Genomic DNA, 22712 nt, shown 5'->3' on the forward strand with positions numbered 1-22712 from the left:
AGCAGCCTTCAGGGCTGGCAACAACCATTCCGCTGGAAGTCTTTCCCCCCAGGAGCAGGAGGAGAACCAAAGAGTCAGAGAGCATGAGATTGAGGTCATGCGGCTCCAGGCCAAGGCAGGGGAGAGCAGGGGAGCTTATGTCTTGGAAGAAAATAAATTAATCTTGGTATAAGAGCTGAGAATGAGCGAGCTCGAGAGGCTTGAGGCCATGAGTGTCTCAGCTGAAAAGGAAATGTGTGTAGCTCAGGAAGTGAGATTGGCTGGGTTGGAGGTGGAGTCCAGGTCAGATGGTGGCAGCAAAATGTAGTGTCTAGTGCTGAGGGAGAAGTACACACACTCAGATGTGGCGCCTGACTTAAGGGAGGGGGTTAACATACACCAGGGGGTTCAGGTTCATGAGGTAGCTCCAGTGGTGTGCAGTGTCCCTGAAGTGGATTGGGGAACTGACACATGGGATCACATTCCTAGTGGTGGGCGGGACACTCTACTGAGTCCTGATGAGAGGTACAGAGAGAGGGGTTCCCCTATGGTAGAAGTCCGGGTATGTGAGTGTGACCGCCCAGAAGAATGCAGGTTGAGTGACAGGCAGTCAGACACTGTCTTGCAAATCTCAGGAGAGTGGTGTGGGGAACCTGTGTGAGGCACTGAATGGCGAGGCAAAGGGTAGCTTGGTTTATAACTGTGGGGGGCTGTGTGATTCAACTGTTGGAGATCATATTTTAAGTCCCTGTTTTCCAGGGCTATGCCAACACCCAGTGGAGTGTGAGTTCTCTGATTTCAGGGAGCTTGCGCTGGAGGCAGACCATCTGGTGGATTCCAGGGGGTCTGAAGAAGCTTTTGGGAGTGAGCCTGAAGGGGGTGGCTCAGGTTTTCCCCAACCAAGTGAGGTAGGGGAGGTTTGTGGTAGCCCAGACAAGTCCCAGTGTAGTCGATGGGGTGTAGGGTCCCATGTCGTGCCACATAGGAGGAGGAGTGAGAGTGGACTGTGTCCCAAGGTGCTCGAAACCCAGTCTCAGGACCTGGGTGGCTCCATAAGGGAACACCAGGAGGGGACCCTTGTCTGTACTGGTAGGACATCCGTTGAGGGGGATCTACTAGTGTCAGGAGAACTTAAGAGTGTCTGTAAGCAGAGCTCCATCAGTTCTGGTGTCTGGTGGTGCCACTCCTAATTGGAGGGGGCAGAAGTCCAGATGGAGGGGTGAGAGGGGGAGAGGTTTTCCAGTGGGCGAACCAGTGGGTCAGGGGCCAGCCATAATGGCTGAGCTTCCTAGGAGTGACCATGGTGACACCACTTATGTTTTGGGGGCTCTTTGCGCACTGTCAGATGGACAGGGGTAGGGTGATAAGCGCCAGGGAGACTGTCATGCAACACTTGAGGTATGTGTTACCCTCGGGAGGCATGTGTACTCCCAGGAAGTCCTGGTGTGCCAGGCGGGTGCTCAGCCACAGGGTTTAGTCCCTGTGTTGAGAATCCTCAGCCACAGGGTTTAGTCCCTGGGTTGAGAGGTCAGGTTCAGGTTCTGCCTGACCTGGATGGAAGGACATCTGTAAGCAGTGTACTGATCGGTTTGTCTTCTGGGGGTACCACTCCAGGTGGGAGGGTGCAGATCTCTGGAAGGGGGTGCAGAGGGAGGGAGTCCTCGCCTCTGACCCCGGTTCCACCTGAGGGTTTAGATCCTAGGTTGGGAGATCAGTTGCAGGAGAGAGGTCCTGAACTGGTAGGAGTTGTGTTCTAAGGCTGCCTCCCCTAGGAGGAGGGTCCAGGATCCCAGAAGGAGAGGTAGGGGGAGGAGAGCCTCACCTGTGACCTCTGGTCAGCCGAGGGTGCGGACCCTAGGCTGGAGGACCAGGTCATGGTGTCCCCCCTGACCTGGAGGAAGGGGTGACTGCTAACAGTGCCTGAACTAAATTATCATCTAGGGGTACCGCTCCCGGTGGGAGGGTACAGAGCCCCAGTGATGAAGACCGGGTGTGGAAGAACCCATCCCAGTCTCTTGTCCAGCCGCAGGGTACAGACCCTGGGCTGGTGGGCCAGTGTCAGGATGTCATACTGACTTGGCAGGAGGGAGAGTGGAGAAAAGGTGCCAGGCACCTGGGGCTACTGCCCCACACTTTCTGACGCCAGAGGCTAGAGAGGCCTGAAAAGCATGAGGCCTGGCTCTCATCACCGACAGCTGTCAGTGGCCACTGTGGCTGGTTGTCCTAGTGGATAAAGTGGCCCCTGGGAGAGGGGCAGGAGTCACACCGTGGGGATGGACTGGGCCACACTACTGTGTTGGCTTTGTGTGTGCTGTCTGGTTGCTGGGACACATCTGTGAGCAAGCTAAGCTTAGGCGCTGCACTGATAGTGTCCCTAGGTGAGTAGAAGGGTCCCCCATGGTTTTGTTTAGTGGGCCCTGGGGGTATGGATAGAGGGATCCAACTGGGTTCAGGAAGGCGTAGAACAGAAATAGACCTCTGCTATTCGGGCCAGGTTCCACGTTCTGTCGCCCCAAGCACGGAAGCCCATCAAGGTATTGATTGGCCTACCCTGGCTTTAGGCTAGAAGGGGGTTGTGTTGGAAATGGCCCTTTTTGCAGGGTTATCCCCAAAATGTTTGCTTCTTCTCCTATTTTTTTCTGACAAGTGGTTGTTGGCTATAGGACTCTGGGTACTTTACCACTGCAGATCAGTGCTAAAGTGCATATGCTCTCTGTGTAAATAGTTATTGTGATTGGCTATCCACGATTGGCATATTTGTTTTACCGGTAGGGCCCTAGTAAAGTACACTGATAGTGCTAGGGCTGGTAACACAAATGCTACTAGTGGGCTTGCAGTACTGATTGAACCGCCCACATGAGTAGCCCTGAAAAGATTTCTCAGGCCTGCCAATTTAGTTTTTCACTATTGAAAGGCTATCTTGCCCGTAGGACAGAATGGGGAATGCTTTGTAACATTTTACAAATATATCTACCCACAGAGATAACATAGATAAATTGAGTTTAGTACTCCAGAACTCTGAATTTAATAACACATCTCTTAGTAAAGATTGTTTTTAAATTGTGTGTTTGACAATACCGCTTTTAGAAAGTGGCTATTTTCTTGTTCAACCTTCCTGTGTGCCTCTACCTGTTTGAGGATTGACTGTCTGTCTTTGGAGTGACAGGGGTTGGGGAGTAGTAGTGGCTTCGGGAGTCCGGATGAGTCAGCACTAGGCTGAATAGGCCTGATCTGCATTTTGGAGTTGTGGGAGGAGTTGCACCTGTACCCGAATGGGGGTGTGTCTGCCTTCCACAATGCTGGCTCCGCCTCCCTGTTGTGTGTCTGGGGGGTGGGGAGGTCCGCAGATCTGTTTAGCCGAAGAGCCAGGTCTTGAGGGTTTTCCTGAAGGTGTTCAGGGAGGGGGTGTGTCGGATGTCTGCAGGTAGCTCGTTCCTGGTCTTGGCTGCAATGTGAGAGAAGGATCTTCGGCCTGCTCTGGCTCTGTGGATGCGCAGGGTTTCGGCCAGTACGAGGTTGGAAGTAAGCATGGGCGGATTTTGCGGATCCACGATTCACGAATTTGCGGATTCACGGATCGTGGATCCGCAAAATCCGCGGATTTTGCGGATCGGCGGATTTGGGGGCGGGGCTTTACTGGATACTCAGTAAGTGCTACCTCGTTGGGTAAATGTATAGTGCTTTTACTACACTACAGCTACCTAAAGTGCCCGAGAGTTGTCAACAGCGACCAGGTGTGTGTTACTATGCAATCGCGCCAAAGGGCGCAGGGGTCCCTTGAGTGATCTGCCCATCATAGTGGGTAAATGGCGGGAAGACGGTGCACACCTCGAGTGTGTGGGCGGGGCCAAACGGACGGGGCTTCCATGCGAGTGCACATGCCTCTTGTGTGTATAAAAGGTCAGAGACTGATCAGAGCAACAGATGTAGAGACAGAAGCTCCTGGTCACAGAACAGCACGGGGATTGCGCTCGTGAAGGTCAAAGATGCAAAGGCCTGTATCCAGCGTCACAGCTGATTTTCGACGGTATATTTGGGAAGAAGGCACACCTGCCCAGCCTCCACAACGCTCAGGATTGTTTTTGGGCTGATGAATGAGTCACTGAATTAAAGCTTCAACTAGGGCACATGCTGTATTGATATCTGTAAGTGCTTCCTGTTGAGGTGTAATTTTTGTGCCAGGACCGTCGTGCCAGAATTAACCCTGCCCTTCATATTTATTCAAGAAGACACCACCGTTTTTTTGTAACTAATTTACGATGGCGCCGGCAAGCTGCCAGCGCCATCCTAAAATAGTTACTAAATTAGCTTCAACAGGAAGCTCTAATTGGTAACATAAAGCAGGCGCTCGAGCCCCTGCTTTATCTTATCTATTAGAGCTTCCTGCTGAAGCTAATTAAGTAACTTTAGGATGGCGCTGGCAGCTTGCCGGCGCCATCGTAAATCAGTTACAGACCAGCAAGGCGTGAACTTTTGACCGGGAATCCGCCGCTCGCGAATTGCGGATTTTCGGTAAATTCGCGAGAGTTCGCGGATCGCGGATTTACCGAAAATCCGCAAAATCCGCGATCGGAGCGGATTTTTCGCTCATGCTTAGTTGGAAGATCGGAGGTTTCTTTTGGGTACGTGGAAGTTGATTCTGTCGTTGAAGTATTTGGGTCCGTTGATGTGTGGGCATTTGTAGGCGTGAGTGAGGATTTTGAAAGTGACTCTTTTCTGTACGGGGAGCCAGTGGAGACTTCGTAGGTGTTGGCTGATGTTTTCGTGTCGGGGGATGCCAAGGACGAGTCTGGCGGCTGTGTTTTGTATTGTCTGGAGTTTGCAGAGTGGGGAATTGTTAATGCCGGCGTAGAGTGCGTTTCCATAGTCCAGTCTGCTGGTGCTGAGTGTGTGGGTGACTGTCTTCCTTGACTCAGGGGTGATTCAATTGAAGGTCTTGTGGAGGGTGTTGAAGCAGCTGGAGTTGACAAGAGTTGACCTGCTGGTTCATGGTGAGTGATGAGTCTAGTACGATGCTGAGGTTCTTGGCAAAGGAAATTGTAGTGCACTGGCAGAGTGCCCCCCAGAACTGGTTTGAACTGGGCTCAAAGCCCCTTGCACAAAGATAACAAAGACATTTTGGGGTATATGTATCAGTCCTAAAACCCCTGAACTTTAGATCAGTCCTGGCATTCAAGAGAAACAGTTGCTAAGGATAAGAGCTGGTGAGACTGAGAAAAAGTAGTGTGTGTGGGGTTGGAATGCAGGTGCTGTTCTGCCAAGGAAAGGAGAATAACTTTGCTGTGTCCCCTGCTTGAAGGAGATCTCCAAGGGCCTGAAGTGAGCTGGCCTCCTCTTCTGAAGTCCCAGGGACCCAAAGACTTCACCCCCAGCTTCCCTGAACTCCGCTGCTGTGAGTTCTGACCTGCCTTAAGGTGCCTGTGCTAATTTTGGGCCTCTGGAGGTTGCTGCTGCTGTTTGGGTGCTGGAAGAGAGAAGAAACCCAAAGAACTAAAGAAAGCGACACTTTGCTCTTCTTGTTGCTTTTTTTCAGATGCATCTTCACGACGCAAGAAGACTTTCCACGATTGCCGCGCCACAGCGAAAACCGGCGCAGAGCCTGTCCTTGCCGCAAGAATCGACGCATTGAGGGATCGCGGCTGAAGAGGTCCGACGTAGCACCGCGCAACACCGCCCCATCGATCGCTGACGCATCCCGAAGATCCACACATCATACCTGTGTGACACGCTTTTCCCGACGCATCACCTGCGGACCGGAACCGGCACAAAGAATCAATGCTTCACTCCCCCTACTGACCGGAATCGACGCAACCCTTCCTCTGCGTGCAGCGGGACTGTCGCATCGCCTCCTCAAGGTCTCAGGAGTGTCGCATCTCTTTGTTTTCCAACGCTAAGGTTGTTTGGATGGGTGAACTTTGACGCAACTACAGGTACTTTGGTGATAAGTCACACATCCATAGTTTTCTATGGTACAAGCTCTTAAAACCTTTTTAAAAGTCATATTTTTAACTGTGTATGTTGTGTTTTTGTCATTTTGGTCTTGTTTAGTTTAGATAAAGATATTTTATTTCTCTTAACTGGTGTGGTGTCCTTCTGTGGTGTTTGCACTGTGTTACTATGAGTGTTGGTATAAATACTTTACACATTGCCTTTGGGATAAGCCTGTCTGTTCGTAACAAGCTACCAAGGGGGTGAGCAGGTTTTTTTTTAGAAAGTGTATCCCCCTTACACTGACTAGAAGAAAGGGTTCCTATTTTGACCTCTGCCAACTAGAGACCCCATTCCTAACAATGAGTTTGCTACTTTTTTCTCTGAAACGCATTAAATCATTCGTTTTATTAGTATATTATAGAGCACAAGTTCAATGGAAGGCTATTTATAATAGTCAAGACCTAGGTTGTTCTTTGTTATACTCAAACAAACAATAGGAATTGGGGCTCACTTTAGAAGCCTCTGCCAAAAGTCTTGTACAACCATCTTTGGTAAATAGTTTTTATTTCATTAGCCTACTATTTTCAGGACATCCCCTTATATTTTTAATTATTATTGAATTGGCTACATGGGTCACAAAGAGGAAGACTATAAAAAAGACCTGGCACGTAGGTTGCCCAATATCACGAGGATCAAACTCTGATTAACATAAGAAATTCATATCACATTATTCAAAACGGAAATAATTTATATAGCCAATGACTATCAAGGAAATCTGGCCTTGATCCAGACTTTGTGAACCTACCAAGGACACTCCTGAACCAGCAATTACTGCAGGTCACCTGGTTTAAACAATAAGGAGCATGGAAAGAATCGTGCTATAGTTAAGCCATGGGCATAGCAACGAATAGAAGGATCACCACATCCTTGAATTGCTAAAAACTGACACAAAATAACATGCCTTGTTTCTAAACCTTCTTGAAATCCTCCTCTTTTTCATGGGGAAAAATAATAAATGATTGACGGAATGCTGAACAAATCAAGCATTTCCCACCAGTCAAAGATCTGGGTTAAATCCATTGTTTTTTACGTGGGGCAGTAGATTAGAGAACTCTCCCGCAAGTTACAGAAACAGCTGTCATAGCAAGTTAATAAAACAAATGTTGAGCTTGCATCACTTAGTGATGTGAACAAACATGAACATACATTCTTCTCCAAGCACGGTATGCTCTTGTTTTTCTTGTAAGGAGGAGTGGTTGAAGTTCAAGGGCAGGGTGCTCTTGCAAAAAGAGAGTGTCCTAGTTAGGAGCCCTATATTACTATTCCTGGTAATACAACAGGTTGGTGAAAGTAAATTATCTATGGGTTCGATGCTACTTTTGGACACAAGATTGACATTTTGTGGATGCCTGAACCTGCAGAGTTGAGAGATCAATATTCAGCTTCAAGGTGTCCCTGCTCCACTTCTTTAAATGTAGATATACTGTCAGATGAATATATTCTACAGAAAGTCGAATATGAAGATGTTTGATATCTGATAGGGGACAGGATCTCATATCCTTTCTAGGTAGTGGTGTTCTACTGGCAAAGATCAAGTGGTTAGGTGTTTTCTGCAACAGGAAAGAGAGAAATAGCAAAAGAAAACTAAATTCCCAGAATAGACATCCTCCCGGAGAAGAAAAGTGAGACTTAGAAAAGCAATGAGAGCACACAGAGGTGAAGCAATAAAAGGTTGAGGGTGAGTGTTGTAAAGTGGATTATTATTATGGGCAAATGTCCATCTGCCTCTGGCAATAAGGCCATTAACACAGTATAGAGCTCAGAATAGGTATTAGAAAAGTATTCCTATGCTGAACCTTTGGTAGCTTGGCTGCGAGCAGGCAGGCTTAACTTCAAAGACAGGTATGAAAAACATTTAAAAACAAAATTTCAGTACATAATTAAGACACAATACCGAATAGAAATCCACCCCTAATTTATAAAAATGGAAAACATTTGTATCTTTAAAATGACCCAAAACAACAAAAACCCAGTGTAGGGAACTGGAGATATGAATTTTCAAAGATTTAGCAATTTCTAGCACATAGAAACATATATCGCCTTATCAGGATATCTTGTCACGATAGACCAGGTCAAATTCAAAGTTTCAGGCCGACCGCGATGGAGCCCTGGGCAACTACCCATCCCGGTAAGTCTCAGTCACAGTTTTTACTTTCTGACTCCGACACTTTTCAGGAGCTTTTCTTCCCCGGGTCTCTCGAAGCTCTCAGCCAGTCCAGATTCGATGAGGGTCTGCCAGATTGCCTTGCGGCGAGCTCCAGGACAAACTTATGGAAGCCCCATTTTCAGAGCATTCCAACGGGTCAAACCAATGATACAGGCTGACACGTGGTTGAAGGCAGGCGGTGTGGCTTTCGGGGTTGCTCCAGGTCACCTTTTCTTCATTCGGACTTGGAAACTTTCATAGAACTTTATCTCGTGAGGTCCCTTGTTGCTCATCACCAGGGCGGATTTCGTGATGGTTCGCTGGCCTCGGATTTTCACTACTCCCGGTCAAACTAAGGAAGTATAACCTACGGAGCTTTTCAGCGGGGCAAACCTGGACGGCAGGCCGACCTGCGGTTGAAGGCAGGCGACTTGGCAGACCAAGTTGAGTTGCTCCCTTTATGGAGCTTTTTTCCAAAGTTGCTCCAAACTATTGGAACTTCTTCCTGAAGTTCCCCAAAGGTTCCAAAGTGTCTCAAACTCACTCCAAGGGTCTGGGAGCTCCAAGATGGTCCTTGAAAGTTGAGGACTTCATTTCCCGCAATCCACTTGGACAAAACTCTTACAAATCCAGTGGCAGTTCTCCAGGTTGAGGATTCTTGGTGGTGATGTTCCAGGTGAGCTCTGTTAACCTGTAGCTTGCAGGGAATCCACTCCTGAGTCCTTTTTACAGCAAGGTAATCCACAGGGTGTAGTTTCAGATGGTGCAGTCTTTAGAGTGCAGGCCTTAGGAAATGCACATCAAACTTCCAGAATGGCCTGTCTTGCTTTCTTAAATTTCAAGCAGCAGATCTGAGAGGTTGTGCCCTGCTTAGATACTTATTCCAATTTATCTGTGTCAATCAGGAGGTCACTTCTGTTCAATGGGCTGCAGGGTACTGCCCAAAGGCCTGACTACTTCCTGCAGAGTGTGGCGCTATTTTGTCCCAGAGTGCACCAATTCTTCCAAATTCATAATGGCTGATTTTCCAGCAGGGAGAGAAGAGTTGGCTAAACACACCCCTAGGATGGCTAATCTCCAGTCTTCCCCCTTTCCATCTCCTCATTCCTCAATCCTAGCATCTGGCTAAGGTCAAAAGAGTGGAGTTGTAAATGACACTGATGTCTTCCCCTTCCCTTGAAGTCCATTGTTGACAACTCCGCCCCCTGCTCTGGCATTCCTGTGCAACAGGACACTGCCCTCCCAGCAGAGCTGGTCAACCCCAGGGGCTCTTTATCACCTCTTCAAAGATCCTGGCTAATCCACTTAACTCTGACCAATTAGGACAGACCACTGGAAGGTTGAATTTGGGCTTACAAACAAGAACGTCTTATAACTTCTTGTATGTACATTTTAGAAGAAAATAAACAATATAATATTGTTGGTTTTATTAATACCATTCTACGAAGTCTTGGAATGGTATTTTTAGCCTTTTCCTATCAAGAGTTATTAGTTAATAACTTCCTGCCATGTTAGCCTACGTGGCATGGGATTTACAATGGGGAAAATGACTTGGGCCCTTTTTCCAGCACCAGGGCTTATAAAACATATTTTATAAGTACTCTACATATCTCTACAGGACATCCATCCCAGGAACACCTAGGGGAGACTTTAGGGGTTCTGAATATGTAACAATGTTGCAGATCCTCCCTCACCAGTGTTCCTACCACCAAAGTCGATTTTGAGCAGCACTTTATCACAATGTGGGGAGTAAAATGTGCCATTTAACTTAACCCAGGGCATATAAAACTCATTTTATCAGGGTCTTCCTTATACATACCTGGTTTCCCAACCCTGGGACACCTAGGGGAGACCCTGCGGGTACCCAATATGCCCAAAAACTGTAGGATGACCATTTGTAAGTGCCCGAAACACCAAAGTCGACTTTGGGTACAATTTACTTTATATAAGTAGTACTGCAACACAGGGCTACTTTTAAACTGACCTCAGGCTTCAGCAATGCACACATGCAAGTGCAGAAAGTGCTGCTGGCCTCTAAACTGCCATGCTCTATTATATACCAGGAACCGATAGGTAGTTTCAATCCCCCTGCCCTGTTGTGTACTAGAGCCTTATAGGGTAGGTCATGCAAATCACAGGGGTACTCGAACCCATAGTGTACCCTAGTGTATGTATGTGTTTTCACTGTATTCTAAATGTGTCTCTTTCACCATAGCACTGGCCCTGGACCTGGTTAGGCAGAGCCCAGGGTCAGTCAGTCTATTGCCCCAAGTGATAGTCAGCAAAAGGTTTTGGGGGGGTGTCATAGGCACAGATTGACTTTCCAGCAGTGAGGGAAATGGGTTGGCCTGCCATCCTGGGTTCAGATGAAGTTTGTGTTTATGCCTCTGAACAGCACCCTTTCACCAGGGAGAGAGAGGATAAAATCCCCTAAAGAGCCCACCAGCTTCATAAAATTAAATCTTGACACGACTGACCCCAACCCCACGCACAAGAGCTGGAATACAATGTATAACGAAAGCACCAGAAAAGTAGTAACATTCAATATACAAACGCTTGTAGAAAAAGACACCCTCATGTATTCCCTCCAATTAGTCTTCAAGCCTAAACATGGACAGATACCAAAATCAACAAAATCTTGTTATCCTGAATGTGCAGTATAGGCTCATTCTCTTTGACCGGCCAGTACCATTTAACATAGTAGACCACACAATCTCTACATAGACACCTATCAGTGGCCTGTATCTCAGATGAAGCAGTCAAATGGTTAACAACTTTTCTGTCCCCCCCACCCAGTAAATAAAGAAATAAATAAAAAAATAAACTGGGGTAACAGTTGGATACCTGTCCTCACCATACATCCTAGTCACGGGTGGTTACCATGGAGCCCCACTGTCCCCATACTATTTAATGTTTACATCAAATCCCTCATGAATATCCTTCAAACCCATCATATCCATTGCTACCTGGATGACAACCAAATCTACCATAAGGTGTCGGGGATCCAACCAATTCTCAGCATTTCTAACTGGATTCAAGACATTGAAGCCTGGATGGGTCACAATAGCCTCAAAGTAAATTAGTCTAAAAGTGAAACAATCTTTCTAAATTTACAACACCTCGTCAAGACAATTTACTCTTTGCCCCCAACACATGGTAAAAGGGTTGTCATAAAAGTTAGGGGCTAGTTGGAATGCTGTACAGATAGCTGCAGTATTTGAAGCCATATTCCTCCAAAATAAGCAACTCCCTTTGCCTCAAGGTCTCTGCTCCACTGTCCCCATCCAAGCAAAAGTAAGAAACTTGAATGTCATTTGAGTCCCTGACCTCAGCTTCAATTTTTGGGAAGAAGCAGTAGTTAAAGCCACATTGCTTCATATGAAACTAGCAAAATATATATTAACAGCCTATACGCCAGTCATGAAACATGCCACATCAATAGATTGCATAAAGCTTATATTGTAATGGGCCACTCTATTTAAAAAAAAAAAAACAACTCGCAGCAATCCAACTAAACAAACACCACTGGCTTCCTGTTCAGAAAAACATCTAATTTAAAATCCTCTGCCTGGTTGTTGGACTTGGCCCTTTTTGGCAAGTTCGCCCCTAAACTTTTTGCCTTTTCCCAATACATGGTAATGGTGGTTTTAGGCCTCTGGGCACTTTAACCATTTATAAGGTTGGCCTGCTCTCCCATAGGAATGCATTGGGGATTCCTTGATCAGTGTGTGTCAGTGGTAATTCCTGTTATTAGAGGAGCAGTGTGGTCAAGTCTGGTATGTATGAAATTGTGTGAATAAATGCTGCGCAATGGTGCACACAAATTGACGGTGGTTATTTTAAAAATGGCACTTTTAGAAGTTGGCATTTCTGTGTGCTATGTGTCTGCCTGCCTGATGTGAATTGCATGTCTGGCTTGTGAGTGACAGGAGCTGGGAGGTGTGTGTGGCTTCAGGGGGGGCAGGATGAGTCAGCGCTGGGCTGAATAGGACATCTGGGCTGGGAGTAATGGGAGGGGTAATCCCCTGACTCTGAATAGGATGGTGCCTGCCCTAGTGAATGCTGGCTCTGCCTCCTGTGGTGTGTCTGATCATCTAGCCCCCACCTGACAAAGGGGAAGAGGAGCTTGCAAAACACTGTGCTCCAATTCCCCCTGAACAAGTTGCATCTGGTTCCCCCATGCCCTGCACTTGAGACAAAAGAATTCTGGGTATAAGTATAGGGGCTGTAACCCCATAAAGATGTTCAGTTCTGCTGTGCTGGTCCTGCTGGGGACGTGCTGCAGCTGGTGCCCAGGGGAGCTGCCATGAGGGCTTGCCTACCTGGGCTCTGCCCTGCATTACTCCCTTGATCCCTAAGGACTTGATGGGACATCCGGCGCCCTGGGAGCGCTTTGCTGGTTATTCCAGGACCTTCAGGACTTTGTGACGCATCCTGCGCCCTGTGAGCATTTTATTTTTACTGTTCCCCAGAAGACCGTGTGGGCTGCGCAGCACTGTGCTGCAGCCCCTTTAAGAGGGAATCCCCATCGTAGGGATTCCCCTTGTGATGCCTAAGCAGCGGGTGCCCATCTCGCATTTTACTTTATTTCGTAAGTGCCCACCCTGCTTATTTTTTTATATTCTAATCGCGGGAGCCCACCCCGCCTATTTTTTATATTCAAATTACGGGTGCCCACCCCGCATTACTGGATGGAGAAATGGCCGCAGCGATGGTGCGGCGACCAGGAAGCCAGGCGCGTTCGCCTGACTGTGGGCGGGGCTGTTGAAGTGTGAGGGTGCCTCGCGGGCTCCATTTCCGCCTCCCCCGTGGCTGCGGGAGGCTGGAGGGAAGCTCCGACAGCGTAGAGGCAGGGCTCCCGCAGCCGCGGTGTGAGTCCTGCAAATGACACCTGTGTGGTCCTGCTGCCAGAGAGGAGGCCCGGCAGGAATCCGGTAGAGCAGCTGGTCGGCAGGGCTCCCGTGAAGCTCAGGGAAGCCCCCCGCAGACCCCAAAGAGAAGAGAGCAGAATCCCCCCAGGAGCCGGTGAGTGAAGAGCTCTATGTGGGGGATGCCGATCAAGGCAGAGTAACACTGCCCATGTGCCAGGGCCCCTTCAGTTTGTTTATCCCAGCTGCCCCGCTTGCAGAGGGCAGCTGCAATGATTGGGCAAATTGGTTTGAAGGGCACAGTGAGTGCCCACAGTTGATATTCACAGCTGCCCAGCAAGTAGTGGGCAGCTGCAACGTTTAGGCCATATTTCCTTTGGGGGCATTTTTGCTAGGAGATAGGAGTGGGATGCACTTCTCTGCCCCTGTACTTTCACAGCTGTGCAGCACTTAGTGCTAGCTGCTACGTTTAGGTCTGCGCAGGTGCGCACATGGATTCCGCTGCCTTGGCAGCAGCCCTGACGTTTGGACATAGGGCATTTGAGGCCCTTTGAGAAGGCCAGTTGGCCAGGGGGACTGTTAGGTTTGTAGGGCGCCAGGCCCTAAGGTGATTTATGTGGTGCTAGGAAATGTGATTCATGTACTATGATTTATGCACCCTGATTTATACCTCTAGATGTGGTTTTATGATTATGAGGTTTTGCATACTGTGTTATGTTATTCTCTACTGTGGTTTAGGTATGAGGTTATTCTCTACTATGGTTTAGGTATGAGGTTATTTGCCTACTGTGGTTTATGCTAGTGAGATTATTTCATAATGTGAGTTATGCTTAGGAGGTGATGGTCTAATATGTTTAGGCTTATGAGGTGGTGCAGAATATATTTCACGCCTAATGTGATACTGTGCATAATATGGTTTATGTCACAGGATGATGCCGAGTACAGTGTTTGCCAGTAATTACTGGGTGTGTTCTAGGTTTATTATATGTTCTACATTTACTATCCTTACTAATTGATGGATATGAAGGTGGTCCAAATGGCCCCACCATGTGTATATAATCCCCTGTAAATATTGCCCAGTGCCAGTTGGCGCAGTGTATATTGTGTGCTTACTATAATAATGTGTTTTATGATAATACAAAGGCTATTTTTGATATAACCTTTGTATGGAGTTCCTTTTGGGGTGTGCCTAGTATGTTGTTGCTGTGTGCGTATTGCGCAAACGCTTTACACATTGCCTCCGGAATAAGCCTGACTGCTCGTGCCAAGCTATCAAGGAGGTTATCTTTGGCGTGTAACTCCCAGGCCCTGACTAGAGTGGTGGTCTCTGCCTGACTTTGGCACAATCCTTAGCCAAGCAGAGATCCCATTTCCAACACTGGCCTACTAATGTAAAGAAGTATCTGCCGTAAAATACCTCCATGTTGAAATAATCAACCACTAACCACGCTGCCTAACGCGTCCCTCACAGCAACAGCAAGATCTAGACACCAGAATAGAGGTGGCAGAAGAATAGCAATAATAGGACCTCAAGTCTGAAACAACCATCCTTCAGACTTCTGGATCGCTCACGCTCTTTAGATGCAAACTAAAATCTAACTTAATCCAACCTTCAGTGTAAAGTGGCTTCTCACAGGAATTGCAATCATTAATTTACTGCAAATATTGAAATTTGCCCTAACCACCATGGCAAAGTCTGAATCGTATTACTTTATTATTGTCACTGTAGCTAGTGCCGGCCTTTTATTCCAGGTGCATAACTGTTGCATTTGTTAAATCACCCTAGTCTATTTTAGCAGTGATTGAGGGTTCATCGCGCCCATTTTATGCCTTTGCCAAGCTCTTAGAAGTGATTAGCTTTTGCTGTACATGCTTTACAAACAAATTATCAAAAACATAAACATAGGCTTGATATGGTGTACCTTCTGGTGAAAATAACCCTTTCACGTTAAGATAAGTAGCTTCACACCTTGAGGGGGACTGGATGGATGGCTCCAACCTGTGTCAGAGATTCCACTGTCTTGCCCAGCTCGGTCTCAGAATGCTGAAGAAAGCACACTCAATATGAGCATGGTCCAAAGGCAAAGTGTGCATGTCCCAAGAGCTCTTCCCAATGAAGGAGGCATCACTATCAACAAGTCAACAGACAGACTTCCATTATTCAATCCTCCTTGATATCGTGCATCTTGACGTTCATTGAAAGGGAAGACTGCTATGAGGAATCCTTGACTGTGTTAAAGGAGGTCTTTTTGAAGTTTGAGGTGGAGGCGTGCCCCCTCAGCCCTCATGCTGGACTCAGTCCTGGAGAGACAGTGATATGTCCTTCTCTCGCACTTTACAATCGGCTTTGCTTTGGCAACAGGTGAGCTGCATCACTGTCCCATGTCCCCTTTAACCAATCTGCTACCATAAAGGAACAGTGCCAATTCTTTTTATTCTTTATTGATGCGGCTCACGCATCACAACATAGAAGAGGTAATGAAATGGCAAAGTATGCAGTGACATCCCATTATGTATGCTCATGCAGTTTGATATATAGACAGGGCATCGAGCAGTTAGAGTGGAGCGCAATTTATCCCTCTGAGGCCCCCAAGTGCATTCCTCTTTGAACATCAGTTGCCCATCATAGAAGGCAACGCACCAGGTCAGGCCTCTGCCTCTTCGTGGGTCCAAGTCGAGTGTGTTATCTAAGCACCAAAGGGGCTCCATGTATCTCTGGGACAGTACCATGCTGGCCTCAAATTCCAATAGTCCTCAAGATGTTCTTGACAATATGATATATCAGCCAGCTAGTCCTTCACAGTGGGCAGCCGAGACGACCAAGCAGTGTCAAAATTACAACTAGTTAAAACACCATCTATTTCGTTTCACTTGTGTTTTCCTTTTAAAATAAAGATTCAAAGTAAGTATTTTCAACCAAGGGGTTTAACAAGATTTAAGCCAAAAAATGCTATTAGACACTTTTAAAAAAGATGTTTGTACAGAAGAATGTGAAACAGCACATCGGAATGTGAAGCCTGGGGGGAGGTTTTACTTTACTCTTATCAGCCTTCTAAAAAACAGGATGATGGAGGCCAAAGAGGAGGATGTGCTGATATAGTCAGAGTTTATCCTGAACCTCTGTGTTTAACTTGCACAGAAAGCCCACTGATCTTTGTACTTGTAGCGGTATCATATCAGCCCATTCTGAAGGAATTTCCATGGTTCCTTCCCCCCTGCCGGCCTGCTCCATCTGCAAAAGCAGCTACATTGTTTATATAGCCATCCCAACTAGCAGTCCCGCTTATCTTGCAGACATGCTCACCAATTCTGAGGGCTCTCGACACATGTTCATCCAGGGCAGATTGCAGACTAAGAAGTGTAACAAAGAAAACAAATAAGGTAGCAGACCTGTTTCATCTAAGCAACCAGGCTCTAGAATAACATCTCCATATCCATCATGAGTGTCCCAACGCAGCTCCAATTAAGGAAAGACTTGAAGATTTAACTCTACATCACAATGCATTGACAGTTCACAAGCCAGCTTCCTGGCCAGTTTCTGCTCAGCCACTTTCTTGCCTACATTTTATTAATTTTCTTCAATACAGGTACACTTCGGCAATCAGTGTCAGGAAGGAATATCCACCACATTTGGTTAATTAATTCACTTAAACCTAGGGACAGTCTAATGATAAGGTCCCTACAGAGCATTTTCTCCCCACCTCGCTGCACAGTCCTGCATGAAGTCAGCTCTCTTGAGAAATGGCTTGTACAGGCACCATTTATTTACCCTCCGCCTCTTCAGTGAAGGCGGTGGAATTTCTCCCATGGCTCCTAGATCTTTTAAAACCTTTGGGATATCCACAGGTGAACACTACCTTCTCTACTACCCTATGGCAATCTACATTTCTACCCCAAGCCTCCATGGAGGGTATTGTACAAACGCCTCCCAGCCATGCACCATCCCTTTTGGCTACCATTGAGTACTACGTTAAAGAACAAATCAATTATAAGTGTAAACTTATAGCCCTGGGAAGTCTGAGAGTAAGGTGAAATAGCAGTCAAACCAGTGCTTGCACCTTGTGAACTCTAAGAAGGCAGCTGCTGTAGGCACCAAGAAATATTGACTACTTATGCATGTGAAACAACAATGCCTTACCAAACAGGGAAGAACCCATCACCACCGAAGATGGGGAGGAGGTTCCTCTAGGACTATAATGGAAATGTCACTGCAAAGCCTGCCTTTGTTTCACTGAGACTTTGAAATGGATAGCTGTAATCTTCAATATTCATGTAGCCGTTTAAAGATTTGTCGCTTATTGATAGGAGCTACTTTGGAGTGGTCGGTGGACCATACTGTCATAAAACAGTAGATGCCTTCAATTCTCCATTTGAGGTACCAGTGTCCTAGCAGATGATGCCGCAGATGTTTGGTAAAATCACATAAGAGGGCCAAGCACATAAACCCAAAAAAGAAACCTGGGAAATATGAAATATAGAGAAATAAAGGCTCCCTAGTTATCATTTACAAAAAATAATATTAGTTATTTTGGAAGGAGGGGGCCTAGAATGAGAGGTCCCAAAGATGAGTGCATGATCTGATCGATTCTGCAAAAAACAAGACCACATTTTATGCTTCAAAACATAAATACATAATTATTTGATGTATGCTTAGTGTAAGAAACTATGTTTTTGATTGAAGAGGAGGGGGAACTTTCCCAAGCACTACACAAAATCCTTGTCAGGGTGAACTACAAAGTCACTAGATTAACCTGTGCTTAACCCTCTGGTACCCTAGCACAAAATCAGTTAAGCTTAACTTAGGGGCAATGTGTAAGTATTTATGCAGTAATTAAAACAGTAACAAAGTGTAAACAACACCAGAAAACTCCCACACCATCAATATGCTTTTCCAAAAACCATAACAAAACAAGCACTGGCAAAGTCAAAAGATTGGCAGTCAGTGCGAAACATACAGACTATGCTTGTTTTTAAAAACAGAATGCAATTAGCACTTAATAAATATGTGTTACAAATCTATTACTTCTAAATGTAAAAAACACATGTTTCCTTCCCTCTCTCTAAATACCAAAGTCAAAAGTGGCAGAGGCAATGTGGGGCGCTATAAATGGAAAAAGAAAAACACTTAAGACAACGATTTGTTCTTAGTTTACATACGCAGACTTACCGGACCTAGGCTTTAAACCAAAGGGAGTATGAGAATTACCATCTGTTCTTTCACATTCCTGTTATGGAACAAAATTGAATTTATCAATGCGTTTCAAAGGAAACTTTATTTCTTTGAAGTGCTGCAATTACCTACAAATATGCAACAGTGGTACAAAAACAACAATAACAAAAGAAATTCAGAACAAGCATTTACAATGCAACGGTCTCGCCTTTAGGAAACTTGAAATTATTTAGCCATGCAGCACATTATGTACATATCGTTTAACACTATGTGTAACACCCCCTTTCCAGACTCCAATTAAAAATATCACGTCACTCTTGAGAAGTGCAGGTACTCTCTTTCTCAAAATAAAAAAGTACCAGTACTTAATACCAGACAGTACCGGGCAATTTAAAGCACTGGTTTGAGTTGTTCAACAGGAAATTGAACTGCAATTGAATTACATTAAATGTAAAAAAACATATTGTACCCACAAAGAAGAACAAGGCCAAAAACGTGGTACAATAGTGAAAGGTGAAGCAGCATAGTGTTCACTTGATTTTAATGAGCAAAAAGCGCTAAAAGACATCGGTGCAGCAGGTGAAAAGCAATGGCTCTTCGAGATTTTGTTGAAGATTTTAAAATAGCTACAGTAATTCATTCCCTTGGTCAGAGTAATGTAAGCCAGTCCAAAGTTCTAATGATGAGAACGTTTCGACCCCGATAGCTGAGGTGCAAGTGATCATCATGAGGACTGAGTCTAAGACATTCACGTTTGTAGCAACCCTTCCGTCATGAATAGATGTGTGCATACTGGCGTATTTTTGGAAGAACTCAAGGCAATTGGCTCACAACTAAGGTGGCACTGCAGAAGGAAACTGTATTGAACTTACTTATCCTGCACTACCCACATGCTGAATGCATCTGCAATTAAGGAGTTACAATGTGCATGCAGCTCATAGAGGTAGGACAGAAACGTCAGCATGCGACTTAGGGCAGGACTTTCATGTTCCAGAAAATCGAGTCTTAGTCTGACCATGTCATTCCACTGGCACTGCTTGGTCTACAGTGGCCTAAAGACTGATGGGTCAACAGACATCAGTCACACATGTGCAACGGTGGACAAGGTCAGTGTGTGTAATCTATCATGTTTCAGGAACACGAGTGAGTTGTATTTTCCTGCATATTTCATAACATGAGAGGTGTCCTTGTGACAAGGGTTAGCATGATATCGATGTTTGGGTTGAGCGTGAGTCTGCTGGTCTTTGTGTCCAATGCAATCACAAGTTGATACATGTGACTGGCTCGATATACTGGAAAGAATGGTGCACCGAGTGTACTTAGAATGTGCACGAGGGATAGAGTTGGCAAATCAGGGTCGGTAAGCTAGGCAGACAACTAACATTTTGAAGAAAGCATGCCTTTTGACTGCCACGCGGTAATCAGTCAATCAATCAGTATTTGTAAAGGGCTGCTAATCACCCGTGTAGGAAACCAGGCGCCATTCAAACAAAAGAAGGGGAATCCAGAGAGAAAATTACTCTCTTTAGAGGATTTGACTTCCCCTACAACGCTCACCTGGCATGACGTCATGCCTTAACTTCTCCAGTAGTGAGAAGTGAGCAGTGTGAGCACTCGCACACCGATGTGCCTGCTGTCACTGCAGTCCGGAAAAAAAGAGCCCAATAGAGACCCGTTTCCAGGCCCCCTTCGATAGATTGCTGGTGCACGGACCCGGCCTACTTAAAGCCCTGATTACCAGGCAGTGAAATATTCCCAAGTTCAGGAAGACTTGAGCGGTCTGATTGCCTAAGAAATGTGCGCAGATGAAGCTGCTTCTTGACTCTCTTTGAAGGTGGCTTTGGCGTAATAGCTCGGATGGCGAATGCACTGACAACAGAGATGTGTGGGTTTTCACTGGTTCGCGCACTAATGCACGTTTAATCCTCCTATGTCGATAACAAGAGTACCATTTGGTTGGGGGTGGGGGAGGGGTCAGTACAAGTTAGCGCGTCGCAACTAAGCCACAGGAGAAGGTAAGCAGTCGCTGCCTAATGGTTATTTTTGTCCCATTAGCTGCAGGCAGGGTTTACCCCCAGATCCTCGAGGACTTCCCGCAGTTCCATTGAGCCGGGTACAATATATAAATTAGAATATGGCACTCGCTGCTGGCTGTTGTGAGGCGCTGAAGAAGAGGGTTCTGAGACCGGCACATACTCTGTAGCAGGTGCATTAAGCTGCTGAGCTGTGGGCGATCGTGCAGTGTTTACTGGAGGTGGTTGTGCTGTTGTTCAGTGCTTAATATCATATGAATAATGAACCAGGGTGCCAGAGAGAGGCTCGTGTGCACCTTCGTGTTCCCTAGGTGAGGGGCGGGGTAGGCCAGTCTTGAGCAATCAGTAGTGCTAGGCATGCTGGAACGAGTAGGTCGCCACTTGTGACAGAAGTGAAACTACAAGTCCCAGCATGCTTAGAACTGCTAACTGAGATACAGGGACCTCGCCCCCTGACACCAGTTAGTGGACGCCTCGATGTCCAGGCTTCCTCGCGTTGGACCTTGCATCTGCCTCAGCAGTGCGAGTGAGGGTGACTCCGTTAAACGGAGGCGACACACACGGCGCCAACACCCACAACAAGGTTTCCATGAGTAGGGGACCGCGCACCCCATTAGCCAAGTTACGGAGATGCCACGTGCCATCAAAAGGTGCCGACAGAAGTACATGTATCTACCTACTCCCAGGACTAAACAGCCCATCTGTCGTGTCACTTGAGCAAGACTATTCTGAACTCCATTCCCTTGAGGCCCAACACCTCAGCATGTTCCCACATTTGGGGTTCATCTTATCCAAGTACAACATTCACCCGGAGCATTCTTGGCACTACAGACAAAACGAGCCCCAAACATAAGTAATGCGCTTATCTTGGGAATCAAGGGACTTTTCGCTGTTCAATGCAAAGAATGGCAAAAAGATGGCCACAGTGGTCACCCTGCTGCTAAAAACATGATTAAAGACACTCAAAACTTCGTCAAATGAGTCATCGACGCGATGGGAAAGAGTAGGCCTTCGTCATGAAGATGGCGTGTGTAAATGAGAGGTGAGGTCCCCGGGTCTAGCAAGGGGCACTTTAGGAGTAGAGTGGCGAGAAGAAACTAAGCACGTTGGGAAGTTTTCATAAATACATTTAAACAAGGGTAACAAGGCCCCCGCTGTGCGGGAGGTGGGCCACCCCCCACACAGTACCTTGACGTGAGAGCTCTTGATTAAGGCCGATGGTGACGTGAGAAGCAGCCAGGCTCGCACTGCTGATGCTGTGCACAGGCACAGGCAGCGAGAGCTCCCAGGCCCCTCCCACCGACCTGCCCACCTACGCCTTGGCTGAGGTCGTGGGCGGAGTGCAGAGAAACAAGCGCGTCTCAGAAGCACGTCCACAGACCGGAGTCTGCTCGTGCACCGGTCTGTGCCACTTGGGGAGGGAAGACAACGACAATAAGGCTCGCTAGCAGCAGCGCTTCGCGCTGCAACGCCAGGCGACCCCTAAAGAGAAGGTGCTCACTTTAATTATGTTCATTAACACAAAAAGAAGAGTCGCTTTCAAACTTACAAATAGACAAAATAAAGTTGCAAATCTAAATCGACAGAGCAATAAGCCACTTTTATGATTGAAAGTCCCCATGAAATAGCTCCTGCTAAAAGGTAATCATGCAATATTTCAAAAAACAGTGGTCCCAAACTTCAATATCAATTTAAAAACGGAGATACAAATAGACCAAAATTGGAATCTTTGTTCACTGTCCAGCCGGACATATTTTAATAATAAATATAATCAAATGTGGCATAATATCTGACAATTTCCAAGTGGGACACAAGCCTGTGTCCAGCTGCCACATATACACAACCAAAAAACAAACAAACAAATACAAGGCAGGGCAAATGTCTGTAAATTAAGCCAAAAATTAGAACAGACAATTAGTTGAATACACTTTCTGTGATTTCCAAATAGAGAAATATACAAATCATCAGGTGTAAAAGTGTCAACGACGTTTCGATCCTTATTTGATACAGGACCATCATCAGGACATATCAGTGCATGCCTTTACTGGATATTAAAAAAAATTAGCCGTACATAAATAACACCAAAACATACAAGTAATGAAAACAACACAGTACAAACAGAAATGGGAAAAAGAAAAGGAAAATTCAAGGATTAGTGCTTTTCAAAATTACCATCAATAACAAACCATTACAGAAGCAGAAGTAAACAAACCGTGTACACTGAAGTATATACAACTCATAGTGTGGATTTACAGGAGCTCACGGACACAATTGACCTAGCACTGTAAGTCAGTATCTAAACATCTCAGAATTTATAGCTATGTAAGCATCCATACATAGAACATACAATTATCAAATATAAAAGGAAATTCCTATATCTTAGTTTGGAATGGACCACTTAAATAGGGCACAGAAAGGATGTAGGGCACACCCTTAAAACATAAAGTAAATAATCACCACATACCTCTGGTTGTATTGCACTCTCATAACATTATTTGGGGGAGGGTGACCAGTTCTCATCTAGA

At 46.1% G+C, this 22712-nt stretch overlaps 1 protein-coding gene across 1 annotated transcript in view; it reads right to left on the reverse strand.

Annotated features, from left to right (window-relative positions):
* Window positions 1-22712, reverse strand: part of LRCH2 (leucine rich repeats and calponin homology domain containing 2) — a 973671-nt gene that overhangs the window by 181099 nt on the left and 769860 nt on the right. Inside the window, exon 16 of the mRNA XM_078688532.1 lies at window positions 18152-18209. Within this exon, the coding sequence (XP_078544658.1) occupies window positions 18152-18209 (58 nt within the window). The remainder of the gene's footprint in view (window positions 1-18151; window positions 18210-22712) is intronic.

This window comes from Lissotriton helveticus, chromosome 4_1 (genome assembly GCF_964261635.1).
Source record: "Lissotriton helveticus chromosome 4_1, aLisHel1.1, whole genome shotgun sequence".
Classification (NCBI taxonomy): domain Eukaryota; kingdom Metazoa; phylum Chordata; class Amphibia; order Caudata; family Salamandridae; genus Lissotriton; species Lissotriton helveticus.